We start from the raw sequence: 23,992 nt of genomic DNA, 5'->3' as shown, positions 1-23,992 counted from the left end.
ACTCAGCATTTCAGTTAACATGTAGCCATCTGAGAAAAGGTTCCCTGATCTGTCCACTGAAAGTAGATGATTCCTTCCCCAGCTCCCTTCAACTCCTCACTGGTCCTGAAATTGTCTCATGAATAAGCTCCATGAGGGCAGGGTTTCTATTGGGGTCACTTTGGGATTCCAGCATTTAAAACAGTGTCTGGTACACTGTAGGTACTTAATAAGTTGAATTGAATGAATGAATGTTGAGCTTGAGCCAAATATCCAAATGTTAAGCTGGAAACATTATTCAACTTTATTTAGTTTCTGATTGTTAAAATTTAGTTTTTCCATAAAAAGTCATTCTAAGAAAAAAAGGTTTTATTAATACATGCCAGTTTAATAATAAACAGCAATAAACAAATTTCCTGGTGGATGTTAAGCACTTTTAAATTTGGGTACAAATTTTACTGGGAGCCAACATCTTAGTTTATTTTAAAAACCTATTACTTTGATGAATTAATAATGTCCACAGGGTTCTGAAAACTACTGTGTAAGTAACAAATAAGCAAATTATCTCTACTGGCACAGGCAAAGCCTGATTAATTATTTTAGGTAACTTGTTTCCCAACTAGTTTGTCTGGGACAGAATAACCAATTTGGGGATGATTTGTGTGTATCTTGCTGCTCTTCTTTTCTCTGGTGCTTACTTTTGGTCAGTTTTATTAGAGCAAAGTCATTTTATTTTTCTTGTTAGCTGCTAGCAATGTTAAGGAAAGGGAATTTAGGTATAATTGGTTTATGTCAAAGTTATGAATATGCCTGATATCTTCCTTGTGAGGATAAATGAGATCGTGCACATGAAATGCCTAGCACTGTGCCTGGCACATAGTTTATGCTCAAAAAATGGTAGATGTTGTTAGCCTTTCTGTGTTTTCACTAGGCCAGTGGTTTCAGCTCATATATTAGAATCATTAGGGCCATATACAATATGAGTGCCTAGGCCCCACCTTCAGATACTTGGCTTTTGTTGGTCTCAGGTGGAGTTCAGGCACTGGCATGTTTTAAAGGCTACCCAAGGGATTCTAATATGTTACCAGGATGAGATGATGCTCTAGATTCTATCAAATGATCAACACTAATAACTCTCATGCCTCACTTGCTTGGGGGTAAAGTTTATCTACACTTTGAGATACAAACACACACACACACACACACACACACACAAACACATATATATATATTTAGATATCTATATGTATACACATAATCACATAACTACTGCCATAATCCCATAACTACTGCCATATATCAATAGTAGTCTATGTGTGAATTGCCTCTGCAGTCATTTTGCCCTCTCCATTATCAAACTGAGAAGGTAATTCACAACCTTTCTGGAGATGCAGTTACCAAATGTTTTGTGATTTGTAACCTGACTCTCACTGCTTCTCCAAATATCAAACTGAACACACACACCCTCATTCTCATTTATTCTCTCCTTTCTTTTGAGCTCTTAAAACTGCTATGTGACATATAGATTTAAATTATTTCCAAAAAGTGCTAAAGGACTTAATAACGATCCTTAAGATTGATTGAGATACCTTGGGGACTGGCTAACCTCAATTGGAGACAATGGTTTTACCCGTTCATAACATTTAGTATTATGTTGTGAATGTAAGAGATAATGGATAAAAAAATAGACTTGAAAGTGTTACTCTTTGAATAACAGATCAAAACCTGTAGGGTTTTTTTTTTAATGACAAAATTCAGAATAACTTCTTAGAAATGTTATTTCTCTAGAGAAAATAAAAAAGATGGACCACCATTTATGGTGGAACTGAATGCTCATAAAGATTTATGACAGATGGACAGAAGGAAGGAAGAAAAAAATATATAGGAGGTTACAGTCTAAACCACTGACTTTAAAAAACAATGGCCTACTTTTTTACATGTAAGCTTGTGATAAGGTATGGGATCACTGCTAATACATTACAATTTCATATGCTTTTATGCAGACAAGTGACTGATCTTGGCACACTTAATGGCAGAAAAAGACAGAGTAATAAGGGCAGCACGAAGTATGTGGGGCAAGATACATTTTAAACTATTTAGTAGGCAAAAATGTTCTGGCTTATACCAATCAAAGGCCAACAGAATACATTGCACAATTTCACTGACAATAACCAATACAAATTAAGGCAATACTTTAGTGTATTCAAGACTAAAAACAGTTAACAAACACTTCTTACTTTCTTTTTAATGGAATTTGAGAACAAAATTTGTTGGTCCCAAATAAAGACGGTGCTCACATTTCAACTAGTTTTTAATTAAGTGCTTAAAATAAGATGATTTAACTTAATATTCAGGAGTTGTATTTCACATACCACTGATCAAAATAATCCTAAAATTTCTCTATCTCAATAATGATAATAATGACAACAAGCTTTTTTAAATGAACATTTTAACAAGAAGGTAAGCAGGAAGGACCTCTCTCCAGCTGTCCTCACCTGTTGCAGAATTGCTCCCAGGGAGTTCTTGTCTTTTTGATTGACACCATCTTTCTGGAGTCTAGCAAGTAGCTCCGGTTTCTTGTAGGCCTTCAGGGCCAGTAAGTGAATCACCCTGTCCCTGTATGGCCTCTGAGAGACGCTGCTGCTGCTATGTGTCTTTCGAATTGTATTTGCAGGGTTCATGGGGGTTGACCTTTTCCTCTCAGGAACTGTATCTGAAACAGCTTGAGGTGCTTTCCGAATTTGCACTCTTTTCCCTAAAGTCCAGTGGAAATGACATTGTTACACATTTGTGGGTTACAATATGAGCATCTCAGTTTCCACAATTCTGACTTAGGTAACTCTTCATTTCTAGAGGAAATAATAAAGGCCACTTTATTTCAATCTTTAAGAAGGCATGCAAACAGAAAGCATTTTCAATAAATGGTCTAAAATTTGAATTAGAAATTATTTTAATAAAATCATTTCTTGGAAATGATATGTATTATGCATGCATTTTCGTCATTTTGCTACAGAAAGGTAATAACTAGTAACACAAACTGTAACAACAGACTTGATAACTTATATCTTAAATAAATATATGCCATTTCTGAAAAGCAAACTGTAATACAGTGAACATGGTGAAATGTCAGAAATACCTGTCAGACCTCTCTAAGAACACACTCTTGGCTAAGCATTACGTTAGTAATTTCACACATTCAGAAGCCACAAAGAGTGGGGAGGTCAACATCATGAGGCATCTGTTAGTGATATTCTTTTTTTTTTTTTTTTTTTTACAGGCCGAGACAAATTTTAAGATTCATAAAACAAAACCAACCAACCAACCAACCAACTAACCTCAGAGGGCACAAACAAATCTCTCCTATGCAGTGCTGAGACTACACACGTGAGTTAGAGAAATGGAAAATGGTACAAAGGAGGCCTTCACACCATTCTCACATGGGCCAGTTTTGTTCATGTGGTTAACCCATTTGCTGTTTAGACTGAACACTGACACTTGGCAAGTGGCTACTTCTAGAACATGTGTGGGCTGAGGTGAACTGGGTATTATGTGTATGTGTGAAGCTATCCAGACATGCCTGGTCACTGACAATCCCAGCGACCATTCCTTGCTGAAGAGACAAAAAGTAGCATGAAACTGTGTGAGACTCTCATTTTATGATTTTACAGGTGGAATCTTTTAGCTTGTTTAGGACACACTAAGCCCCAATTCTATGCCCTCTGGTTAAAGAAGGGGAAGAACTTGTAATGACATACAATGTGGACAACTGCATTAGGAACAAGACTAACAACTAGAAATAATGTGTGGGTAAAAGCAGCTCCTATAAGCTGTGGTCTGGGGTGAAAACAGCTCAATGGGACAGGAGCTTTACTGAATAGTAATTCCGTCCATGCTGGGCTCCCCAGGCCTGGTCAGAAGGCCTGTGTGTTTTGATTCCATCCTACCTCCAGTGAGGGAAAAAAGATGAATGCTGTCAAACTGAAACCTCTACTGGCTGGTATGTTTCTTTACTATCTGTACAAAACCAATTGCAAATATCAAACTATTACACAACAAACGAACTCAACATTAAGGGGACACTGCCTAATGGTAAGAAAAACTTAAGTTATAATTAGAGTTTCAGAGATAGATTTAGATTGGGGTTTCTGTATTTTTCTTAAATTAGAGACAGCTGGATCAACGTCAGCTGGATACTTACGAACCAATTATGTGGGGGACACTGTGCTAAGAGCTGCATACACATGATCTCATTAGGTCTCACAATAACCTGAAAAGGCAGGTACTGTCCCCTTTCACAGATGAGAAAACTGAGGCTTTTAATGGGATATGCTCAAAGGGTAAAGTCCTCACTTAGCATTTGGGAGGTTCTGTGATTTGATTAATACCTAATTTTCCTGCCTGTAAGTCTTTGTGGGAAAGGTTTTATGAACAAATGCCTAATGTTTGCTGTTGCTTTGTGTTAGGCTATAAGCTCTATGAGGGCAGGGCAGTGGCTGCTTTGTCCACTAGCATGCCTTGAATCAGTATTTGATGACTAAATGAATGACAGCAAGAGAGCAAGTAAGCAGAGGAGCAGGAATCAACACAGTCCATATTTCCCCATGTTGCCAGGCTGCCAGAGTGTGAATACACACTGAAATTTCTAATGTGGCAAGGGGAAACCATTTAATCCACCATTTCCCAGTTGCAACAGCATTAACAAATATTAGCATTCCTTAAAATTTTAATAGGAAATATTTTTAAAAAACAGAGTCAAGGTCACAAGTTTAGAAAATGCTATAAATTCCACACTCCCTGCCCCTTAACAAGTCTTGCAAAAAAGAAATTTGTTTAACTCTTTTCCAAACCAAGCTAACTGGGAAGCCCTTCTTTCTTTCTGGGAAGGGGGATGGGCAGAGAATGTTTGTTAGCTAAGCTACACACACTAGGACTGGTCATTTAGGATGAATTCAAGCGGCAAGGCAAATAAAAAGAGAAAGTAACAGTACTGCCACAGTTTTCAGGTGCCCTACCTCCTCTGTACCGCTGATTCACCTCTGATCCTTGTCTCAGGAGGTCTCCAAGATCTACTGGGTTTATCCCATGCTTCCTCAAAGCAGGTATAGAGAAGACAAATAAGGGAGGCTAACTTTGCCCTTAAAAGGGATATAAGTATGATGTTTGGCAAGAAAGTAAGAGCCTGATCGAGAGAAGACAGAACTAGAGTTTTACTTGGGGCCCATTGCTAGACTGTCATCTCCCCATGAGTCCCCCACCCCCAAAACACTCACTTTGTCCTTTACCTCATTTTTCTTTTAGACAGCTAGTTAGGGGTTAACTCATATTTCATTCAAATGCTTGAAAGAACAACTCAGCCACACTGGACCACTGAATTATACTCAAAGATCACTTGTTCACTACCTCCCCATCCCTTTTGTGCCTATTCGACAAGGAAGGAATCCTCTGGTTTAAGGAAAGACAGGCTACAGATGAAAAAAACATCAGTGATAAAGGTACTTATAGAATTGAGATGCTAAAAGAAAAAATGAAAAAGTAAAGCAAGAAAATGTCAGGTTCAAAGTGGGCAGAAGAAAGGATTTATTTTTTATATTTGCCTCAGAAAAAAGGCCATTTTAATAAAACCTATGGGAGAACCTAATTCTCTTCCCAGACCCAAATGCTAATCAATTCCCTGGGCTCTTTATATAAACAAACAGCAGCAGTGGGTCCGACAGGGTTGGGTAGTCTGGGACTACAACTAAATCGCTGTTTCATAACAAGGAGTCCAATTCTAGCTTCTTCATTTAATAAAGATGGCAAAAGTATTTACCCCTCAGTCTAATGGTGCTGAGTAAACAGTCTGAAAGGAAGGTGTTAAAACATCCATCACAAAGAGAGAAGGGACTGCAGCCATCTTCTGCAGTTGTTTTTCCATTCTGTGGAACCTGACCAGAAGCCCTGGCAACACAGACCCAAGGCTTTAAAACCATCTGCAAGCTCATGACAATGACATGACTCTGTCATGGTTAACTACATAATCCATTGCAAGGGAAATCTCCACCACTTGGCATGTGTGACTACTTTTTCAAAAAGTTTACTACCAAAATATATATACTGAACATTCATAAAATGTTAGCACTATAAAGGACCTTAGATCTTGTCTAGTTCAAATACCCACCTTTTTTTTAATATTTGAGAAAAGTAAGATGTTAAATGATTTGTCTGTCATCAAAAATAAGGTTTATTCACAAAGAGTAGAAATTGAAAAAAATAATAAGGACATTGGGCTGGAAGTTGGAAAAATTGGAAACAGAATCCTAGAAATCAGATTGGTTATTTTGTATACCTAAACAAATATTAGTACATATAAAAATTCATAATTTAATACACTTCCAGAATTTAGGTAGAAGTCAGTCAGCAGACTTAAAATATTGGTGAACTAGAAGCAGTGGTGACTAGTGATTTTTTTTTTATATCAGTGTTTACCACTGATATAAATGTCATGACTACAAGTAAAAATATTACTGGAAGATAATGTTTTCTAGGTTAAAGCCTTTCCTGCTCCTCTCTAGGCAAATAGATTTTGGTTTCTTCTGCCCACAAGAGGGTTGCAGAAACTCATATTCCTGGGTGATGAAGCCAGGTGACCCCTAGGAACACAGCCTTCATTGCCTCAAACTGGCCTTCCTCCCTAGTCTAGCTGTCAGCCGGCATCACGCTACCACCACGCCATAGTGGGATCAGCATTATTCTCATTGGTCTTCTACCCAGGCTAACACTGTTGAAAGAAACCTTGTCCTGCAGGTACCTCGAAGCTGGCATAGGTGAACTTTTAGCATCATTTTATGTGATATAGTCTATTATTAATTAAAGGGGTATATCTTACTGTCTTAAGAAAAGCACAGAACTTGTTAATGAGATCACACTCACATAATTTGCTATTTGTTGATATCAACAATTTGGTATGTAAAATACAGACAGAATAATAACATTCTTCATAGGGTGATTATGAGATTCCAATGAGTAACTACATATGAGTGCTAACCAGTGCCTTGTGCACAGCAAGCACTCAATAAGTGCTGGGTTTTATTAGTATTGAAGGGTGATTGATATTTTAAAGAACTGGATGAATCAGACAGTTTTGAGACACTGAAAGAGGCAGGAAGATACAGACTGAGCTGCCTGGAAGGAAAACAATATATGAGAAAGGGCTGGCAATGGATAAGTTTAAAAGAAAAAGATCAAAATATGACCTAACAAAATACAGTAAAAAAAAAAAAAAATCAAAACAGAAAACAAAAAAGCCAATCAGGATACTTGAATCCATTGCTCCCCTGTATTCAGAAATGATCACACTTTTTCTTTTTTTTTTTTTTTTTGAGACGGAGTCTTGCTCTGTCTCCAAGTTGGAGTGCAGTGGCATGATCTCGGCTCACTGCAACCTCTGCCTCCCGGATTCAAGCGATACTCCTGTCTCAGCTTCCCGCTTAGCTGAGATTACAGGTGCACACCATCATGCCCAGTTAATTTATTTTTGTAGTTTTAGTAGAGACAGGGTTTCACCATGTTGGTGTTGGCCAGGATGGTCTCGATCTCTTGACCTCGTGATCCGCCCGCCTCGGCCTCCCAAAGTGCTAAGATTACAGGTGTGAGCCATTGCGCCCGGCCTTGCTCAGACTTTTAAGAATAGTGTGGCCAGTTTTGAACTCTGAGGGGAAGAATTGGAGGCAGTCCAGAGGAGAGCAATAAAATAATTAAGGGGTTGGGATACAGGCCATATTAAGAAAAGATAAAAGGAGCTGGGGTTATTTGACCTAGAGAATAAAAGGCTGAGGAGGTTAAGACAAGATTTATGACCACAGAAGAACACTGTGCTGTGACGGTGAGTGGCTAGGACACTGAGGACAAAGCAAAGAGGAAAAGGCCTACAGAGTGCCGGGATTGGCAGAGATCACCACAAGCCTCTGCAGGGAGGAAGAGGGTGTACAGAGGGAGGCCAGCTCTTCTTAGGAGAGGGGAGGTGTAATTTGGTTCACATGTAAACTCTGATAACCTCAAATTTCCTGTGGTCACCTCCAAAATGTATGTAAATTATTTGTAGTACCTATAAGAAACCTTGCAAGTTCTAAAATTCCCAGTACCATTAGGAAGTGGATGGACTGTGGGATTTGGGGTGTTGAAGTCTGTTGTGTAAGCTATAAACAAACTGTACCTGACTCTTTGAAAACAAACAAAAACACAGACGATACCCAAGGACCATTCAATGGAAAAGTGCAGTCATCATCGCTGATTTTCAAGCTTTGGAATAAATCAAGGGGAGGGTTTTTTTTCAGCTAGTTATATCAGGAAGGAAAAAAATTGTTTTGATGGTTTCAGTTTTCTATTCCTTTGTCAAACACAACAATTTGCCTCACTGTTTATAAAATGGTGGTATTGGGCAGAGGAAAACAACATTTTCCAAGCAACAGGGGTAGATCATTCATAGTTTGTACTTAAATGTAAGTGTGGTAGATCTTGTGTGTTTTAAAAACAATTTGAGATTTAGTCTACTAACCCAGAAAGTTAATTAAGTTACTTCTGAGGATAAAGGAGAAAGAAAGGAGGCTGGAAGTTGCTACCTCACTCAGCAGGAAAGAGAAGGTAAAAAGTCTCATTGCTAGTAACTTACTGAGCAGGGAACTAGGCCCCATGGGTACAGATATCTGGGGAGGGGATGAATTGTTGTTAAACCAAACTAAATGTATCTAAGCTAAGTACCAAGCCCCAGGAGCATTTGCTTTGTTCCAAAGAAGTACTTATTAAAGACACTAGTGGAGCTTCTCAAAGCTGAATATACTGTAGCTGGATCAGCAGTGGGAAAATACAGAAGTAGAATGAAGCCAAACCTTGGAAAGATGCTGGTTAAGGGACTTGGTTCTTCAAGAGACTTTTTGTGAGCGTTTAAGTTTCCAAATTAATATCCTTTCATCATTTACTATAGAGTGACTTGTGTTATTAAATTGACCAAGGACTCAAAGAGCTCCTCCTCACTCTTGATAATTCTATTACTGTTAATAGTCACCATGAATTGACTCCTTAAAGTTGTTAAGGTCACTGCTCATAAAGGAGAGACTCATCTTGCAAGTCTGGTCTTACTTCCCTTCAATCTGACAGACACTTGAGTGAGCTAATGATAAAAATGATGGGGGTCGGATAGGGTCTTAATTAATGGATAGATGAGGATGAGGATCACAACTGAGGAACCAAAGAGACATCACTCTAATGCTCTGTTGTAATGCTTTGCTATAAGCACATTTTATATTTTTGTAATGAAAACTCCTTGTTGTACAAAGATGCTCTGAAAATGTACGCAAAATCTACAACAATGAGATTATCAACACATAAATTCTACGAATAGATTTTACTATAAAAATAGCCCTACAAAAAGGCAAAAGAAGAACCATAGTATCCATCACTGAAATTACATCATCTAGTGACAAAGAAAACACAACGGTACCACGATTGCAACTTCACGCAGTAATGTGACCAGATCCCAGTACTATAAAATAATAGTAAGTAGCCAACGGAAGATTCAGGATTTAGGAAAGTCATAGAACTTTAAAATATGCTCTTCAATTTATCGGCAGTCTGAAGAGAATAAATAACTTTGTTTTCCTCACCATGTTATCCAAAATGTTCTGAAAACTAGTTTCTGTGTTTTCATTAAGTTAGTATTACTGGTATTTACCTATGGTGATCTTGAATTACTCCAATCAATCAGCAAGAGGAAGAAAGATATCTATACAAACCTACATATGGTCCACCAGGTTTGATAACTTTTGTGCTTCGGTTGCGGGATTCCTCCTCTGCCTGGGTCATTCTTTCTCGTGTCATCTGATACGAGTCGTTTGTTGCACACACTGTAATTTTATCTTGTATAAATCCCAGGCAATTGAGCTGGGAGGCTCCAGAGCTGTCAAGTAAGTCAGTGGCTTTGTTAGACATGACCTTCATTTTGTACAATAAAGGCAAACAAGAATTATATAATCCTAAAATCAGCAGCCCAACTAAGTTTGCAATCCTAAAATAACTAATATTAATTTTTAAATGTAAATGCTATTTAAAATATCTAAGATCCTTCTCTTCACATCACTTTTTTTCATATTCTTCATCTAATGGATGAAGTGAGCTCTCAGAGACCAAATCCATAAAATTTTGAAAAAGAAAAAAAAATCAGTATCTGGAGCGAGACCAGAGTTCTGATGGGCATTGTAGTTCTTTTATTTAACTGTTAACTATTTTAAAGAATTATCTAACACTGATATGAGGAAAGTTAAAAAGTTTACTTTTAGTAAAACCACAATATACATGCTTTGAACTGACTAGTTGAAATGGACTCACCACACATTCTTTTTTATTTTAAATAAGATATCAATTTTAAGGCTAAAATACTGACAAACATTAAAGCTTACTTTAATGTTATTAGTCCAAAAAGTTCCTAAAAATTTGCAGAATTTGTATTTACTTTGTTAAATCTCTATATAAGATGACCTACTTATATAGCAAATGTTGAAGAAAACACAGAGCAAATGATTTTTATAGCAATTTTTTTTTAAGGCCAGGCACGGTGGCTCATGCCTGTTAATCCTAACACTTTGGGAGGCCAAGGCAGGTGGATTGCTTGAGTTCAGGAGTTTGAGACCAGCCTGAGCAACATGGAGAAACCCCATCTCTACAAAAATTAGCTGGGCGCGGTGGCATGCGCCTGAAGTTCCAGCTATTCAGGAGACTGAAGTGGGAGGGTCTCTTGAGCCCAGGAGGTGAAGGTTGCAGTAAGCTGAGATGGCGCCACTGCACTCCAGCCTGGGCAACAGAATGAGACCCCATCTCAAAAAAACAAAACAGAACAAAACACCTTTTATTGAAATAATCATGAATATTAACATGGACCTACAAGATGGCTCTGTTTCAAAGTAACATGTTAATATTAGGGGGATCATGGTCACAGTCATAACTGGTATTTTATAAAGAAATTGCTATGGCCTGAAAACAAACTGGAATATAAAACTAATGAAAGTGACACTACAGCTCTGATCATCTATTTCCAAACTTCATTAGAAGTAACGTTGTTATAATACAAAGAAATAAGGGTTGATAATTTTTTTTTTTGAGATGGAGTCTCGCTCTGTTGCCAGGCTGGAGTGCAGTGGTGCAATCTTGGCTCACTGCAAGCTCCGCCTCCCGGGTTCAAGCGATTCTCTTGCTTCAGCCTCCCAAGTAGCTGGGACTACAGGCACATGCCGCCACACCCAGCTAATTTTTGTATTTTTAGTAGAGACAGGGTTTCACCATGTTGGCCAGGATGGTCTTGATCTCTTGACCGCGTGAACACTCACCTTGGCCTCCCAAAGTGCTGGGATTATAGGCGTGAGCCACCACACCTCGCTGATAAAATCTTTATAAATTGCTAATAACTGTCTTTACAAATGCTATTTAAAACACACACACACACACACACACAAAAACAGTTAATTCATCTCATAAATACTTATTGGGCAGGGACTGCATGCCTAGCAATGTGTGAAGCATAGAGGTTGTGACAAGAACTAACAGTTGTGGTCCCTCCTTCAAGGAACTAATGGGTGACAGGATGGGCAAACTGGAAATCACAACACAGTGTGACAAATTCCAGGGAGCAGAGGACTCCCAGAAAGGTAATCTCACCTGGACTTCCCAGAAGAGGTGATGACTGAGGTGATCTAGAAAGATGACTGGGCAAGGGGGAAGAAGAATGAAAGTGTTCAGGGAGGACAACTAATCTGTGCAGGCCCAGGAAGAGCAAAAAGGTTTTCAAATTGTCCAAAGAAAGTTGGGAAGGACAATTACAGCTGAGGCTGAAGAGGGAATGAGAAATACATCACAAAGGGCTCTGAGGGTCATGTGTTACAGGTTTTGGACCTTGTCTAAAGGATAACGAGTGGCTGAAATCAGGGGAGAGAAAATAACTCATTTGTATTGCAGAAAGCTCAATCTGGATGGAGGATAGATTGAGAGGAAGGGGGACACCCGAAGGAAAGAAGAGAGGCCAGTTAGGATGCTACTGAAGGATTACAGGCAAGAAGTGATGGCATGAACCAGAGGAGGGCAGTGAGAGTGTAGAATAGTACACAGCTTCCAGAGATAGTGGGGAAGTGGAACTGACAAAACGTGGTCAGTAGTTAGCCACAGTCAGAGAGAGGTGGGGGAAAAAAGTTAAAGATCATGCCCAGGTCACGAGGTATATGGAAGCTGCTATGTACTGAAACACTGAACACAAGATGAAGGACAGGTTGGGAGATAGGACTAGGACAAGGAACATAAGTTCAGTGTTGGAGATGGTGACCTTGAAGGAATGAGGAGAGAAGGGGTCTCAGGAGGGAACCAACTGTGAAGAACACTAGTATTTAAGCAAAAGGAAGAAAAGAAGACCACATGACTCTGAAAAGCCACAGCTACAGAGGTAGGAAGGAAACCAGAAGAGTACTGTGTAATGTAAGCCACTGGAACAGATGCTTCAAGCAGGAGAGAGTGGTCAACAGTGTGCAACACTGGCAACAAGTCCAGAATAATAAGGAATCAGTAACACATCCACTGGATTTTGGGGGCAGGGAGGTCACAGCTCCCTTGGGGAAGCAGTTTCAGTGGAATGGTGGGCACTGAAGCCAGATTTTGGGTTGAGAAGTGAATGTAAGAGAGGTTGTTTTTGTTTTTTACTTTCTTTTTTAATAAGACAGACTTGAGCATGTTTGCATGCCAAAGGAAAAAAAAAAAACCATTGAGAGAGGAATGCTGAGAGAGGGGAAGGTAATCCTCAGAGGAAGTGGGAGAGAGGGGGAGAATGGGAGAAAATGACTACAATAGAATGAAGGTCTGGTGGCAGAAAGTTTGTATTTCAACATCTCTTCCTATTATTTACTAAGTAATTTACATAGTGAGAATAAGCTGAACATACTGCCACTCATGCAAAGTCAGAAAACAGATCTTTATGCAAAACAAACGGAGCTAAACGCTGTAGGCAAGAAGGTACTCTCTAGAATTCTTCACTCGTCCCTTCTCCACCGAGTTACCCTGAAAGTTTAAATATTTTAGACAAATGTATATAAATGCTCCCTTAGTCTTTCTCTAGCCTAGCTCACCATTTCCTTCGCTTAAGTGTGCATTATTATACACTATAGGTCCCAGACTATATATTTTTCACTAAGCCTGAAAATGGGTAGATTTAAGGAATTTTTGAAAGGCAATTTTGACTGTGAGATTGATTTCATTTTATATATGAGAAAAGTGAGAATCAAGGAAGTTTAAAAATATAGATAAGAAGACTAGTTAATTTGTATTTGTTGAACATTTGTTTACTGAGCATCTGTTTTTACCCTTTTATCTCCAGGTTGAGTCAATAAGCACGTATTTTGAGCTCAGTCAGCACTGTGAAATTAGAAAAAGGGCGTAAGAAAGCCTCTGACCTTGAAGAGCATGCACTGTGGTCAGAGAGAAAAGACCCATAAGGAAAATGGAAATTAAATTGAATGGAAAAGGTGGAGCCAGATTATGGACAGGTCAGCTTGCCAGCCTGCGAAGTGAAAGCCTGAGAACAAAAGCTAGTGCTTTTGTTTTCCTAGTGGCAGACTTCAATTTATACCCTTACTACCTCATTTGATAAAACACCTTGGATTATACAGAGGGGATACATTAGCCCCAATATTCTCACAATCAGTGTTTCTATTCTCTTACTGCATCATATATAGTTTTGTAAGTGACCTTAAATCCTTTTCCAAACAAGGAAGGTAGAAATAACCACACAGGGTATTTATAATGTAAGAGTAAAGCCATATTACTTACAATGATATGAATGCTTTTGAAGAGAGGATTAAGCTCCTTAATAAAATTCCTAAGGGGACATTGTTCAATTTGATATCAAAATGTGCTCACTATAATAAAACAACAATCTAGAGACAAGCACCACAATTAAAAATTAGTGTACCATGTTGTGTGTAAAGAATACTGGGGTAGGAGTTAGAAGAACTCAGTTCTCATTTAGCCCAGCCACTAACTAACCAGCTACATAACTCTGGATAAATCACCTGTGAAATGAAGGGACTGACTCACACAATCACTAAGGACCCTTATACTTGGTGATTCTATAATCTATCATAGTGCTGATCAACAGAACGTTTTGCAAGAGTGAAAATGTTATATAACTGTGCTGTCTACTATGATAGTAACATGTAACTACTGAGACCATAAAATGTGGTTAGTGTGAATGTGCAATGACGTTTTAAATTTTATTTAATTTTTTATCAGTTGAAATGTAAATAGCCAATGTGGCCAGTGGCCATCACAGTGGACAGCACAGAAAAGTGTATATAATCTACAATTTAGCAATTCATGCCAAAACTAATTTAAGTTTGAAGGTGGGTAATTTTCAGAAAGCAACATGACTATATCCTCAGGGAAAATGACAGATTAAATAACAAAAAGTTACTTAGTCACCTTAAATGGGAGGATAAAGGTAAAACTCTGTCAGTGTCTTATTTTGTATCTCTGCCTCCTGTACCTGCTGGAAACATAACTTTGCTTCTTCTTTTCCCCCCACATTGAGCAAGTACTTACATAGTTTCAAGTACCGCACAGATAAGTCACAGAGATATGCTGGTCTAGGGTACTTGGGGCTAATGTCAAAGCCTTACATGAGGAGGAAATGAGAGAGACCCCAACCTACCTTGTCTATATCCAGGGGCAGAACAAACTCCTGCTCAAGGGCCTATTCTTTAATCAGAAACAACCAAAGCAATGAAGAGTGAAACAAGTGGCTTATTGTTTACAGAGGATCTAAGTAGATAAGCGTTCCATGGTACCCTAGGGTGTGGGTGTGTATATTCTTGTCTTCCTCCCTCCTTTTTTTTTTTTTTTTTTAAGAAGAAGAAGAGACTGCTTTACTGGGTTAATTTCCAGTTTCCATGCAGCTGTAGAATAAGGATGTTTAAAAATCTACCTTCTACCTTAGAACATGGCTTGAACAGGGAAGAAGGAAGACAGCATGCAAGATGGATATTTTTAACTTCTTTACCCTGGAGTATGAGCCTCAAATATGCTATAAGATTCTTGCTTAAATTCAATGAATTAAATATTTCTTAAAAAATCCTCAATTTGCCTTTAGTTTTTAAAAACCGCATTTTTATAGGTAAAAAACATCTTCTGTACCTTAAAAGCCCCATTAGACAAAAATCTTTGAACTGTTGTGATTATATCCCCATTACAAATGAAATTTCTATTCCACAGTAGGTGCTTAATATTTTTCAGATAAATAAATGAGCTCTGTAATTCAATTTAATACACGTTTATGGATGACTATTATGTATTTTATTGTTTAATTTTCTAAAACCCTCTCAAATAAAAAATTTTTCCCCTTCGGTGTACCTTGAAAAGTACTTACCTGGAGAATGTTTGCTGGATGCAGTCAAAGCTGCCCTGAGGGTTGTCTTTGCCCACATTTGACAAATAAAAGTTAAAGTTATGAACTTCATTGAGGGGATCATTTTTGGGAATTTTGACAAGCTAAAATGAGGGGAAAAGAGAGAAACGCCTCAAATTATAAATTTGCCATAGAAAAGTCTTAAGACTGACTTACTGGTTTTTCTAGTGAAAATCATTTCAGACCTAAGCCCTTTTGATATATACATCCTCACAGCATTTAAATGACCAAACAATTCAAGGCATCTGGCAAACATGCCTATAACTTACCAGATTCTTATTTCCATTTTCTACCTTTAAGTGTCAGTAATCACTTCTGCTCAATAGTTTCTATTAGTTTATAAGAGGAACCCTTTTCATTTCAAAGTAGCAAATGGTTACAGTTCATATGAAAAAGTTATTAGTGAATTTGTAAAAAGCTCTTCCTCTTTTGAGCTATACAAGTTTTGTCTTTGGCTTACATGACCCCCTTCTAAATAGCTTCTATATATTGAAGCAATCTCTGAGATAGAGTCCATATCCGAATCTTTGGCTCTTATAATAAAAAAACACATTTCATTTTAGTTCTTGCTTCTTGGAGTAGTATTTTTGAACAAGAGTAACAGCATAAGGTTAATGCCATAATTACGGTCACAGGTAAAAACTGCTGCCCTAAGATGCCATTATACGTCCTCATGTTTACAGAAACGGTCTGCAGCCTACAGAGATGATTCTGTAGGTCACTCCTAGGCTAAGCCCCAGGCAACACTGTGGAACAGGCAGATGTATTTTCTTTGTTGTTGTTGTTATTTTTATTTTTAAATTTTTAATTAATTAATTAATTAATTAATTTTTGAGATGGAGTCTCGCTCTGTTGCCCAGGCTGGACTGCAGTGGCGCAATCTTGGCTCACTGCAACCTCCACCTCCCTGGTTCAAGCAATTCTCTGCCTCAGACTCCTGAGTAGCTGGGATTATAGGTGCCCGCCACCACGCCCGGCTAATTTTTTTGTATTTTTAGTAGAGACGGGGTTTCACCACAGGCAGATGTATTTTCTACACCCTTGTTCAAGGGCTGGCTTCCCTACTAGATGGGAAGTCCCAGGAGCAAAGGGACAGAGTTGTTAAAGACCACTGAGGTACTGCATTGGCCACACTGCCTGATACGTAGTAGGGGCTCAAAAAAGGTGTGTACAATTGGAATCTTCTGTCCTTCAACTGCTCCACTCTTCCTAGTGTCTGAAACCTTTCCTCCCTTGGGTCTGCATGGTGTTAGGTGATAATTTAAAAAAAAGGATTAGTTAGCAAGAATGTAAAATATGACTTAACCAAACTTGAGCTCCCAAGCATACAGTCTTAGCAATTTAGCAGACAAGTAGGGAAGGGAAAAGTGTTTTATAATCCTCATTCTCCAAAAAATCTGTCCTTTCCATTATAAGATGAAGACTCAGCACTAACTTGCTGCTTAGTGTGTATGCACTCACACTCATGAATGGGCACAGGCATGGGCACAGGCATGTATGATTCCTGCCTTTGCTCTGCCCTGCAAGATAACCTGCAGCCACTGACTTGCTCAATCTAAAAGTCTCCCAAACCTTGACCTACAGGAAAGAACTGCAGCCACCAATTCCTGCCTTCCCTTCCTCCCAACCCTGGGAAAAGGTAAAAAGGTAAGAAGGGAGACAATTTGTAGTATCTGGCACAAAGTAGACATATAATAAATATTTGCTGAAGGAATAAATGAACAAGAAGAAATAAGTCAAAGAAAAATGTTTTTTGAAAGGAGATTCAGACGACTTGTGTAGAGCTTTAAAAGGTCAAATTTCACCAAAGATACTATAGATAGATAATACTCCATAGAGCCTCCATCATCCATGAATTTAAACTATCTTTGTCTCCCTATTTTAAATTAGGAACAAGTTTCTGTGTTCTTTATCTATTTTATAAATATCTTTTGAGGGCCCTAACGTTACTCTTTAATTCCCAAAACTTTCCCCAGTTCTAAAGTGCTGTAACTTTGTGAACAAGTCTTAATTTACTCTGTAGGTAGGTACTCATCAGGCTGTCTTACTGGGTGTGCACACTCAGCACCTAGTTGGCATACATATATTGGCAACTTCTTAATCCTCCAGCAGTAGAGGCAAACAGGAGCCAAAGGAATGCTTGTGTCAGGCACAAGAGAACATAAGGCTACCTGCATACTGGTATAACAGTACTCACTAATGTCTGCTTTTGTTTTTCTGGGAAGAGCAGGGTTCTGCTGACAGAGAAGGGATATGCCTAGATAGGTAAGAAAGGTGTGGACACCTGAATGAAATCCCCTCCCTAGGCATGACTCATTTAACTTCCATCCATCTTCTCCCCTAACCCTTCATCTAGATCTGCAGAACCTGGATGGAGAAATTTTTAAAGTGGTTTTAAAGAGGTCTCATCTCCATATGATATTTCATCTTCCTATGAGGCTCCAGCTTCGGTTTAGATCTAAAGTTTTCCCTACTGCATAGCTCAGGTTTGGGAATATAGCAGTACTTCCATACCTATCACAGAATGTAAGACCATCCCATCTGGTAGACTCTAAATTGCATTTTTTTTTTTTTTTTTTTTTTTGAGACATAATCTCTCTGTCGCCCAGGCTGGAGTGCAGTGGCATGATCTCAACTCACTGTAAGCTCCGCCTCCCAGTTCACACCATTCTCCTGCCTCAGCCTCCCAAGCAGCTGGGACTACAGGCGCCCGCCACCACGCCCAGCTAATTTTTTGTATTTTTAGTAGACACAGGGTTTCACTGTGCTAGCCCGGATGGTCTTGATCTCCTGACCTCGTGATCCGCTGGCCTTGCCCTCCCAAAGTGCTGGGATTACAGGCGTGAGCCACTGCGCCTGGCCTAAATTGCATTTTTAAAAGGTTGAATTGTACAGTTTTTTTTCCCCTATTTTTCAAGAGTGATTAGAGTCTGTACTCAAATTCTGTAAATGTGCAGTGTTCTTTTAGTGAAAACTTTTAACTTAATGGCTGGAGTCCTTTAGTTCAAATGTCCACTAAACAGAGTGTTAGAGAAAGATCTTAACAAACCTTTGTTACTTAAATGTAGCTTTTTCCTTTCTCATCCTCCAAACCACCCAATCCTAACTTCTTAAGTAACATTTATGCTTTTTAAGGTAAAATAATTATCTTTCTATGCATTTTTTTCTCTTAAAGCATTATAGTTTGGCCTGATGGTGGACACAGAAGACTTTCATATTCTTGTTTTTTAAAAGCTTCTTCAGTAGGAAAAAAGCTACAGATTTAAAAAATATGATCATGACCAGAATAGAATCAGCTTAAAAAGAAACAAAGTTTTTAACAAATCATAATCCATGCTATGTACTCACCAAAGTGTTTTGAAATTTGTGTTACACATAGATTAGAACAGTGGTTCTTAACAAGGGGCAATTTTGTCCCCCAGAGGACATTTGGTCTGGGAGGGTGCTATTGGCATGTAGTGGGAGGCCAGAGATACTGCCAAACACCCTACACTGCACAGGACATTCCCTCCAATTACGCAGTACAAAATATCAGTAGGGCCAAGGCTGAGAAATTTTGGATTATAAACAGAAATAGGTCATCCCCTTAGAAAAGAAGTCAGAGGCTGGGTGTGGTGACTTATACCTGTTATCCCAGCACTTTGGGAGGCTGAGGTGGGAGGATCACTTGAGCCTTGGAGTTCGAGACCAGCCCGGGCAACATAGTGAGACCCTATCTCTATAAAAATAAAAAATAAAGTGAAAAAAAAAAAAAAAAGAAGTCAGAATTCTGACTTCATTGGTTTCTGAAAGTCAATGAATAAGTGGAGAAAAATGGCATATATAAAGAAATATATAGATATACTTACCCCAAATATATATTAAATAAATATATTGACCCTAAATATATTTATTTAGGGTACCCTAAAATAAATACCTATTTTATTTCAAATGAAAGGATCCATTTTAACTTATTTGAAATACTTATCCTAGCTTTATAACTTTCCAATCAGGAGGAACTGAAAAGCAAAGATAAGCAGCACACACGAGCCATATTTAAAGAATATTTAGCTATAGAGAGAATGTGAAGATTAAGTTCCTACTACAAATAAACTGCACATTCTTCTAAGTACCACGAAGCTAGCAAATAAACAAATGGCTTAATGGGCATTATTTAAAAATACTTTTATTGGAACACCTACTCTGGTTTTTTTTTTTTTTTTAAAAAAAGGTCTTAAAAATATAACTTACTATGAACAAACTCAAAATAAGAAAAGATGATTTGAAGATAATGAAAGTGAATCTTGGTAGAATGACACTCTCTGAGAATTCTGTTCCCCTATTAAGTTCTAAAAGCCTCTGGCAATAACAAGTAGAAAAAACTAGTGTAGTTTTCAGCTTAAAAAAATACAGAGTAACTTATCTGCAGAATGCTTTCAATCCCTACCATTTTTCCTTATTCTTACCATATGCCACACACAATGATAAGATTCTCAGACTGCTAAAGATCAGTAACAAACCACCTCTGTCCTCAGCTCTGATAGCAGAACTTCTCAACAGTCTCTCCTACCCGTGCGTAACACTATGGGTATATTTGAGCAGTATGCAGACAGGGCAGGGGCAGGCATCAGGGCAAATAGTGTTCACTTTGAAACCAAAGGGTGACTCTTGATGCATGTCATGAGTTTCTTTGCAGCTATGGAGCTGAAGTGGAGCTTAGAGGTTAGGGAACAAAGGGACATGGAGCCCAGGCCAATCAGAGTTCTACATTGCCTTTTCTTGGTAGTTTCAGAGCAGCATCAATGCAGATGGTATGGTCTGAGCTAATCTGAAGCTTTTCAAGAGCAAGATGTTTTCAGGCAAATTTTACATCCTTAAAATTTCAAAAGGGTTTGTAGACTTAGTGCATCTAATTTCTTGAAGATGTATTAATTAGACACAAAGTTAATTGTATCAATATCCAAGTACACTCTTAAGAATGAAATGGGTATATAAGGTAGCACTTATGTTTATGGCTGGTAAGGCTGTGTAACAATTTGGCCGATGCACAGGAAAGCAGGAGACTTATTGGAAAGGGCAGGTAATATATGACAATTAGGGCAGGTTGGTGAGAGGGAAGCTTTAGAACTAAACTATGGCAACTTCAGAGCAGACCAGAACCTGCGGGACTGTTGAAGGCCAGAGCTAGGGTGGGTCTGAGACCTTGTCTAATCTAGAGCCATTCAGGCAGAGTTTCAGAGGAACCTGTGGATATGCATCAGTCCCCTCTGATATGCAGGAGCCTACTCCATTGGGTATCTAGACAGTTCTTTTTTCCAAAATTGTTATGAAGCATTTTCTTAAAAACTAGCCTTCAGGTTCATGAAATACGAGGAGGAGGAAGTGAAAATGTACTGACTGCTACTGGTAGACCTAGGGTCAGCTTTGAGGACTGAGGCAACCACCACAGGAAATAAGTTTTGAGGTCTGATTTTGAAACAATATTGGAAGACCATTCCTTTGTGAGATAGAAACTTCTCTATTTTAATTTTAGTATTTTAAGCTTTTCCTACAGGTCAGTTGGGAATAACTTTTTATTTAGGGACTCACAATCTTGAATTTTTAGCTAAATGCCTTAAGAATAAAATATTATTTTAAAAGTATTAAAATGCTGTGATTCCAAACAGTTTCTTGTTCAAGATGAAGAATATAAAAATATACCACCATGTCTCGGCAACTGGAAAAGCAGATTTTAATTTTCATTCCAAAAATGAGAGACTGAAAATCAAAGGCTTAGGACCACAATCCACAACCCTCCTCCCAACCTCCTGTCTGTCTTTGATAAAAAGCTACAAAGAAAAAGTTTCAGGAAACTTTCAGACATTTATAATTAGCATAAACACTGTATACCAAGATGTGTAAGTCAAAACGTCTCATTACTCTGGGATACAAGCTCAGGCATGTGGCAACAGAATACTGTCTGAAAGGTCATTTCAAAATCAAGTCACGGACGTCCTATTTACATAAGGATCTAGGGCAGAAGTACAATGTGCACACTGCTGCAACTTTCTCATATGTGAATGCTAACATCTGCTGAAAAGCTGTTGGTACCTTTACTGCAGGTTTCCTGTCCTTGAGTCAAATACTTTCTACTCAATATTGGATTGAGGTATACATTAGATTAAAAATAGAACCAGCAAGGGTTCTCTTCATTTATTTAAGTGTTTTGTTCTTCTGTGGGATTACAAATCATTCAAACTTACAGAACTCTTGTTTGACAGACACCTTTTCTGATAAGGTGATCGTAAATGCTCAATGAACCAGCAGTACCATGGTCTGATATGACAATTCCTGGTGTTAAAGTGGACTCATACAGCTGAACGGGCCAAGATCATCTATAATTTCTTTTTTATAGATTAGGGACAATGAGGCTTAGTGATTTGTTCAAGTTAGAGCCATATTTAAATTGACAATCCCTGTACTACAAATCCGAGCCTGCTCCATGGCTGTCTGAAACACTCATTACCTTGCAATACTAACATATTATGTTTATAGTCTTTCTCCCTCCACTAGAATATAAGCTCTGCAAGGACAGAGGCTTTTGTCTGTTGTGTTCCCTGAATATATTGTCAGCACCTCAAGCGGTGCGTGGCACAAAGTAGTCACTCAATGCATATTTGTTAAATGAAAAGGTGAATTAATGCCTGAGCCAGGCCTAGAACTGAAGTGTTTCTTTCTTTCCACCAGCATTTCCGAAGCATGCTGAAAAGTTTCCTTATGTGAAAGAGGGATTCTTTCCTCAAATAAATTTAGGAAATGCCAAGTTAAACAAAATAACTTTCTTTGCTGTGGGTCCTTTCATACTGAATAGTTTCCCAATTTGTATGGCCTCAGAACCTACCTCCCCTCCAGCATCCCAGGAAGCCAGTCCATCTCTTAATTTTATCTAAAATCTATTATTTGACTATATATAGACTGTATATATTAGCTTAGATACAAACTTACTGCAAACATTTAAACATTAGAATTCTCTGTTGTTCTCAAATTATTTCTAGACTCTTGATTCTGTGATTTCCTTAAAATCTAGAAAATATACTTTAAACTAGAGAAATATATTTGCATGTACTATTCAGGTTCCACAGTATAGGGACAGAAGAATCTAGAATCAGAACAGAAAATAGAAACCTCAACCTGAAAGCCACATGTGCTATTTTTTAAACTAGACCTGCTGTTATGACTTTAGGCCCAAACATTATGGGTTGAGGGGAAAAAACAAAAAGCCTCTCAGATCAGCCCAGATGTGCAAACCAATGCTGAAGGGTGGAGGAGTAGGAAGGGGACGGTAGCCTTCACTGGCAATAGAAAAAGTGAAGTATTAGAGAAATCAATAAGAGCTAAATATTCCTACTGACAGGGAAGGGCAGGGGATAGAGAGGATCCAACATATATTAGAGCCGTCTGAAATTTCCATATGATAGTTATTTTACTGAGGACAGTAGTACAAAATGCCAAATTTTTCTAGCACAAAGAGAAATATTGGCAGTTATTCCCAAAATTCAGGTCATATAACAATAATTCAGGAATTATAATTAGTAAATAATTCAGGAAAAATAAGTCCATTTATTTCCTTCCATTGTTCCTCTTTAGCAAGATGTATATTAAGCAGGGAAAAAGTAAGGTGAAATTACTTTCCCTGTTATTTTTCACATGGTTCCCCTGGATCCAGTATTAAAATTTCTAGTTCTGGATTAAAGAGCAGAGCAGCCTAATACTGAGGTTTCCTATTTCTGTTATTTCTGTAGGATATAGTCTTATTAGAAAAATAATTCCTGAGAACTGCATTCTCATCCCTAATGTATTCTTTTAAATTTATGACCATTTTGGAGAAAATATCATTGATGGCAACATTTCACAACCAATTTTAATTACAAATACACAATAACATCGATGGAAGTAAAGTAGAAATTTTTAAAAAATCAAATACACCCAATACACTCAGTTGCTATATAACTGACATTACAAAAAACTACCTTCAGTAATTTTTGGCTCTCTTAATATGGCTTCTCTATTAATATGAAACTAGCCTTCTGAACGTTAGTGTGTCTCGTAAGATGACATGGATTAATTGATTCTTTCATTTAATTCATTTATTCCACACATATTAACTGAGTACTACTGTGCTAGGCACTGTTTAGGTTTCTATGACATAGCAGTGAATAAAACTGACAAAGATTCCTGCCATTGTGGCACATATGTATAAAAGTCCAGGAACGAGATAATGATGCCCAGGACCAGGACAGGGAGAAATGGATGGATTTGGGATGTACTTTGCAGGTACAGGCAGCAGGATTCCTAGACATATTAAATATAAGAAATGAAGGGGAGAAATCAAGAATGACTCCAGGGTATTTTGCCTGGAAGAATGGAATTGTTTCAGTATGTGTATGTGTACATATAGACATATATATATATTTTACTTTGAATGTGATAATGAGCACCTTAATGTAAATGAATCCATTAATTTTTAAATACTGTACAACTGACCAATGTTGGTTTCGTCAGCTAAAAAGGGGCTTCAAAGGGAGTTTA

At 38.1% G+C, this 23,992-nt stretch overlaps 1 protein-coding gene across 1 annotated transcript in view; it reads right to left on the bottom strand.

Moving 5' to 3' along the window:
* The window catches only part of ELL2 (elongation factor for RNA polymerase II 2), a 79,722-nt gene that overhangs the window by 19,115 nt on the left and 36,615 nt on the right, over window positions 1-23,992 (bottom strand). The window contains exons 3-5 of the mRNA XM_032156792.2: window positions 15,407-15,528; window positions 9,747-9,910; window positions 2,475-2,734 (exon numbers count right to left, since the gene is read on the bottom strand). Coding sequence (XP_032012683.1) covers window positions 2,475-2,734; window positions 9,747-9,910; window positions 15,407-15,528 — 546 coding nt within the window. The remainder of the gene's footprint in view (window positions 1-2,474; window positions 2,735-9,746; window positions 9,911-15,406; window positions 15,529-23,992) is intronic.

This window comes from Hylobates moloch, unplaced genomic scaffold (genome assembly GCF_009828535.3).
Source record: "Hylobates moloch isolate HMO894 unplaced genomic scaffold, HMol_V3 SCAFFOLD_6, whole genome shotgun sequence".
Classification (NCBI taxonomy): Eukaryota; Metazoa; Chordata; class Mammalia; order Primates; family Hylobatidae; genus Hylobates; species Hylobates moloch.
The sequence above is the reverse complement of the archived record's forward strand: the minus strand, read 5'-3'. Positions and strand labels throughout refer to the sequence as shown.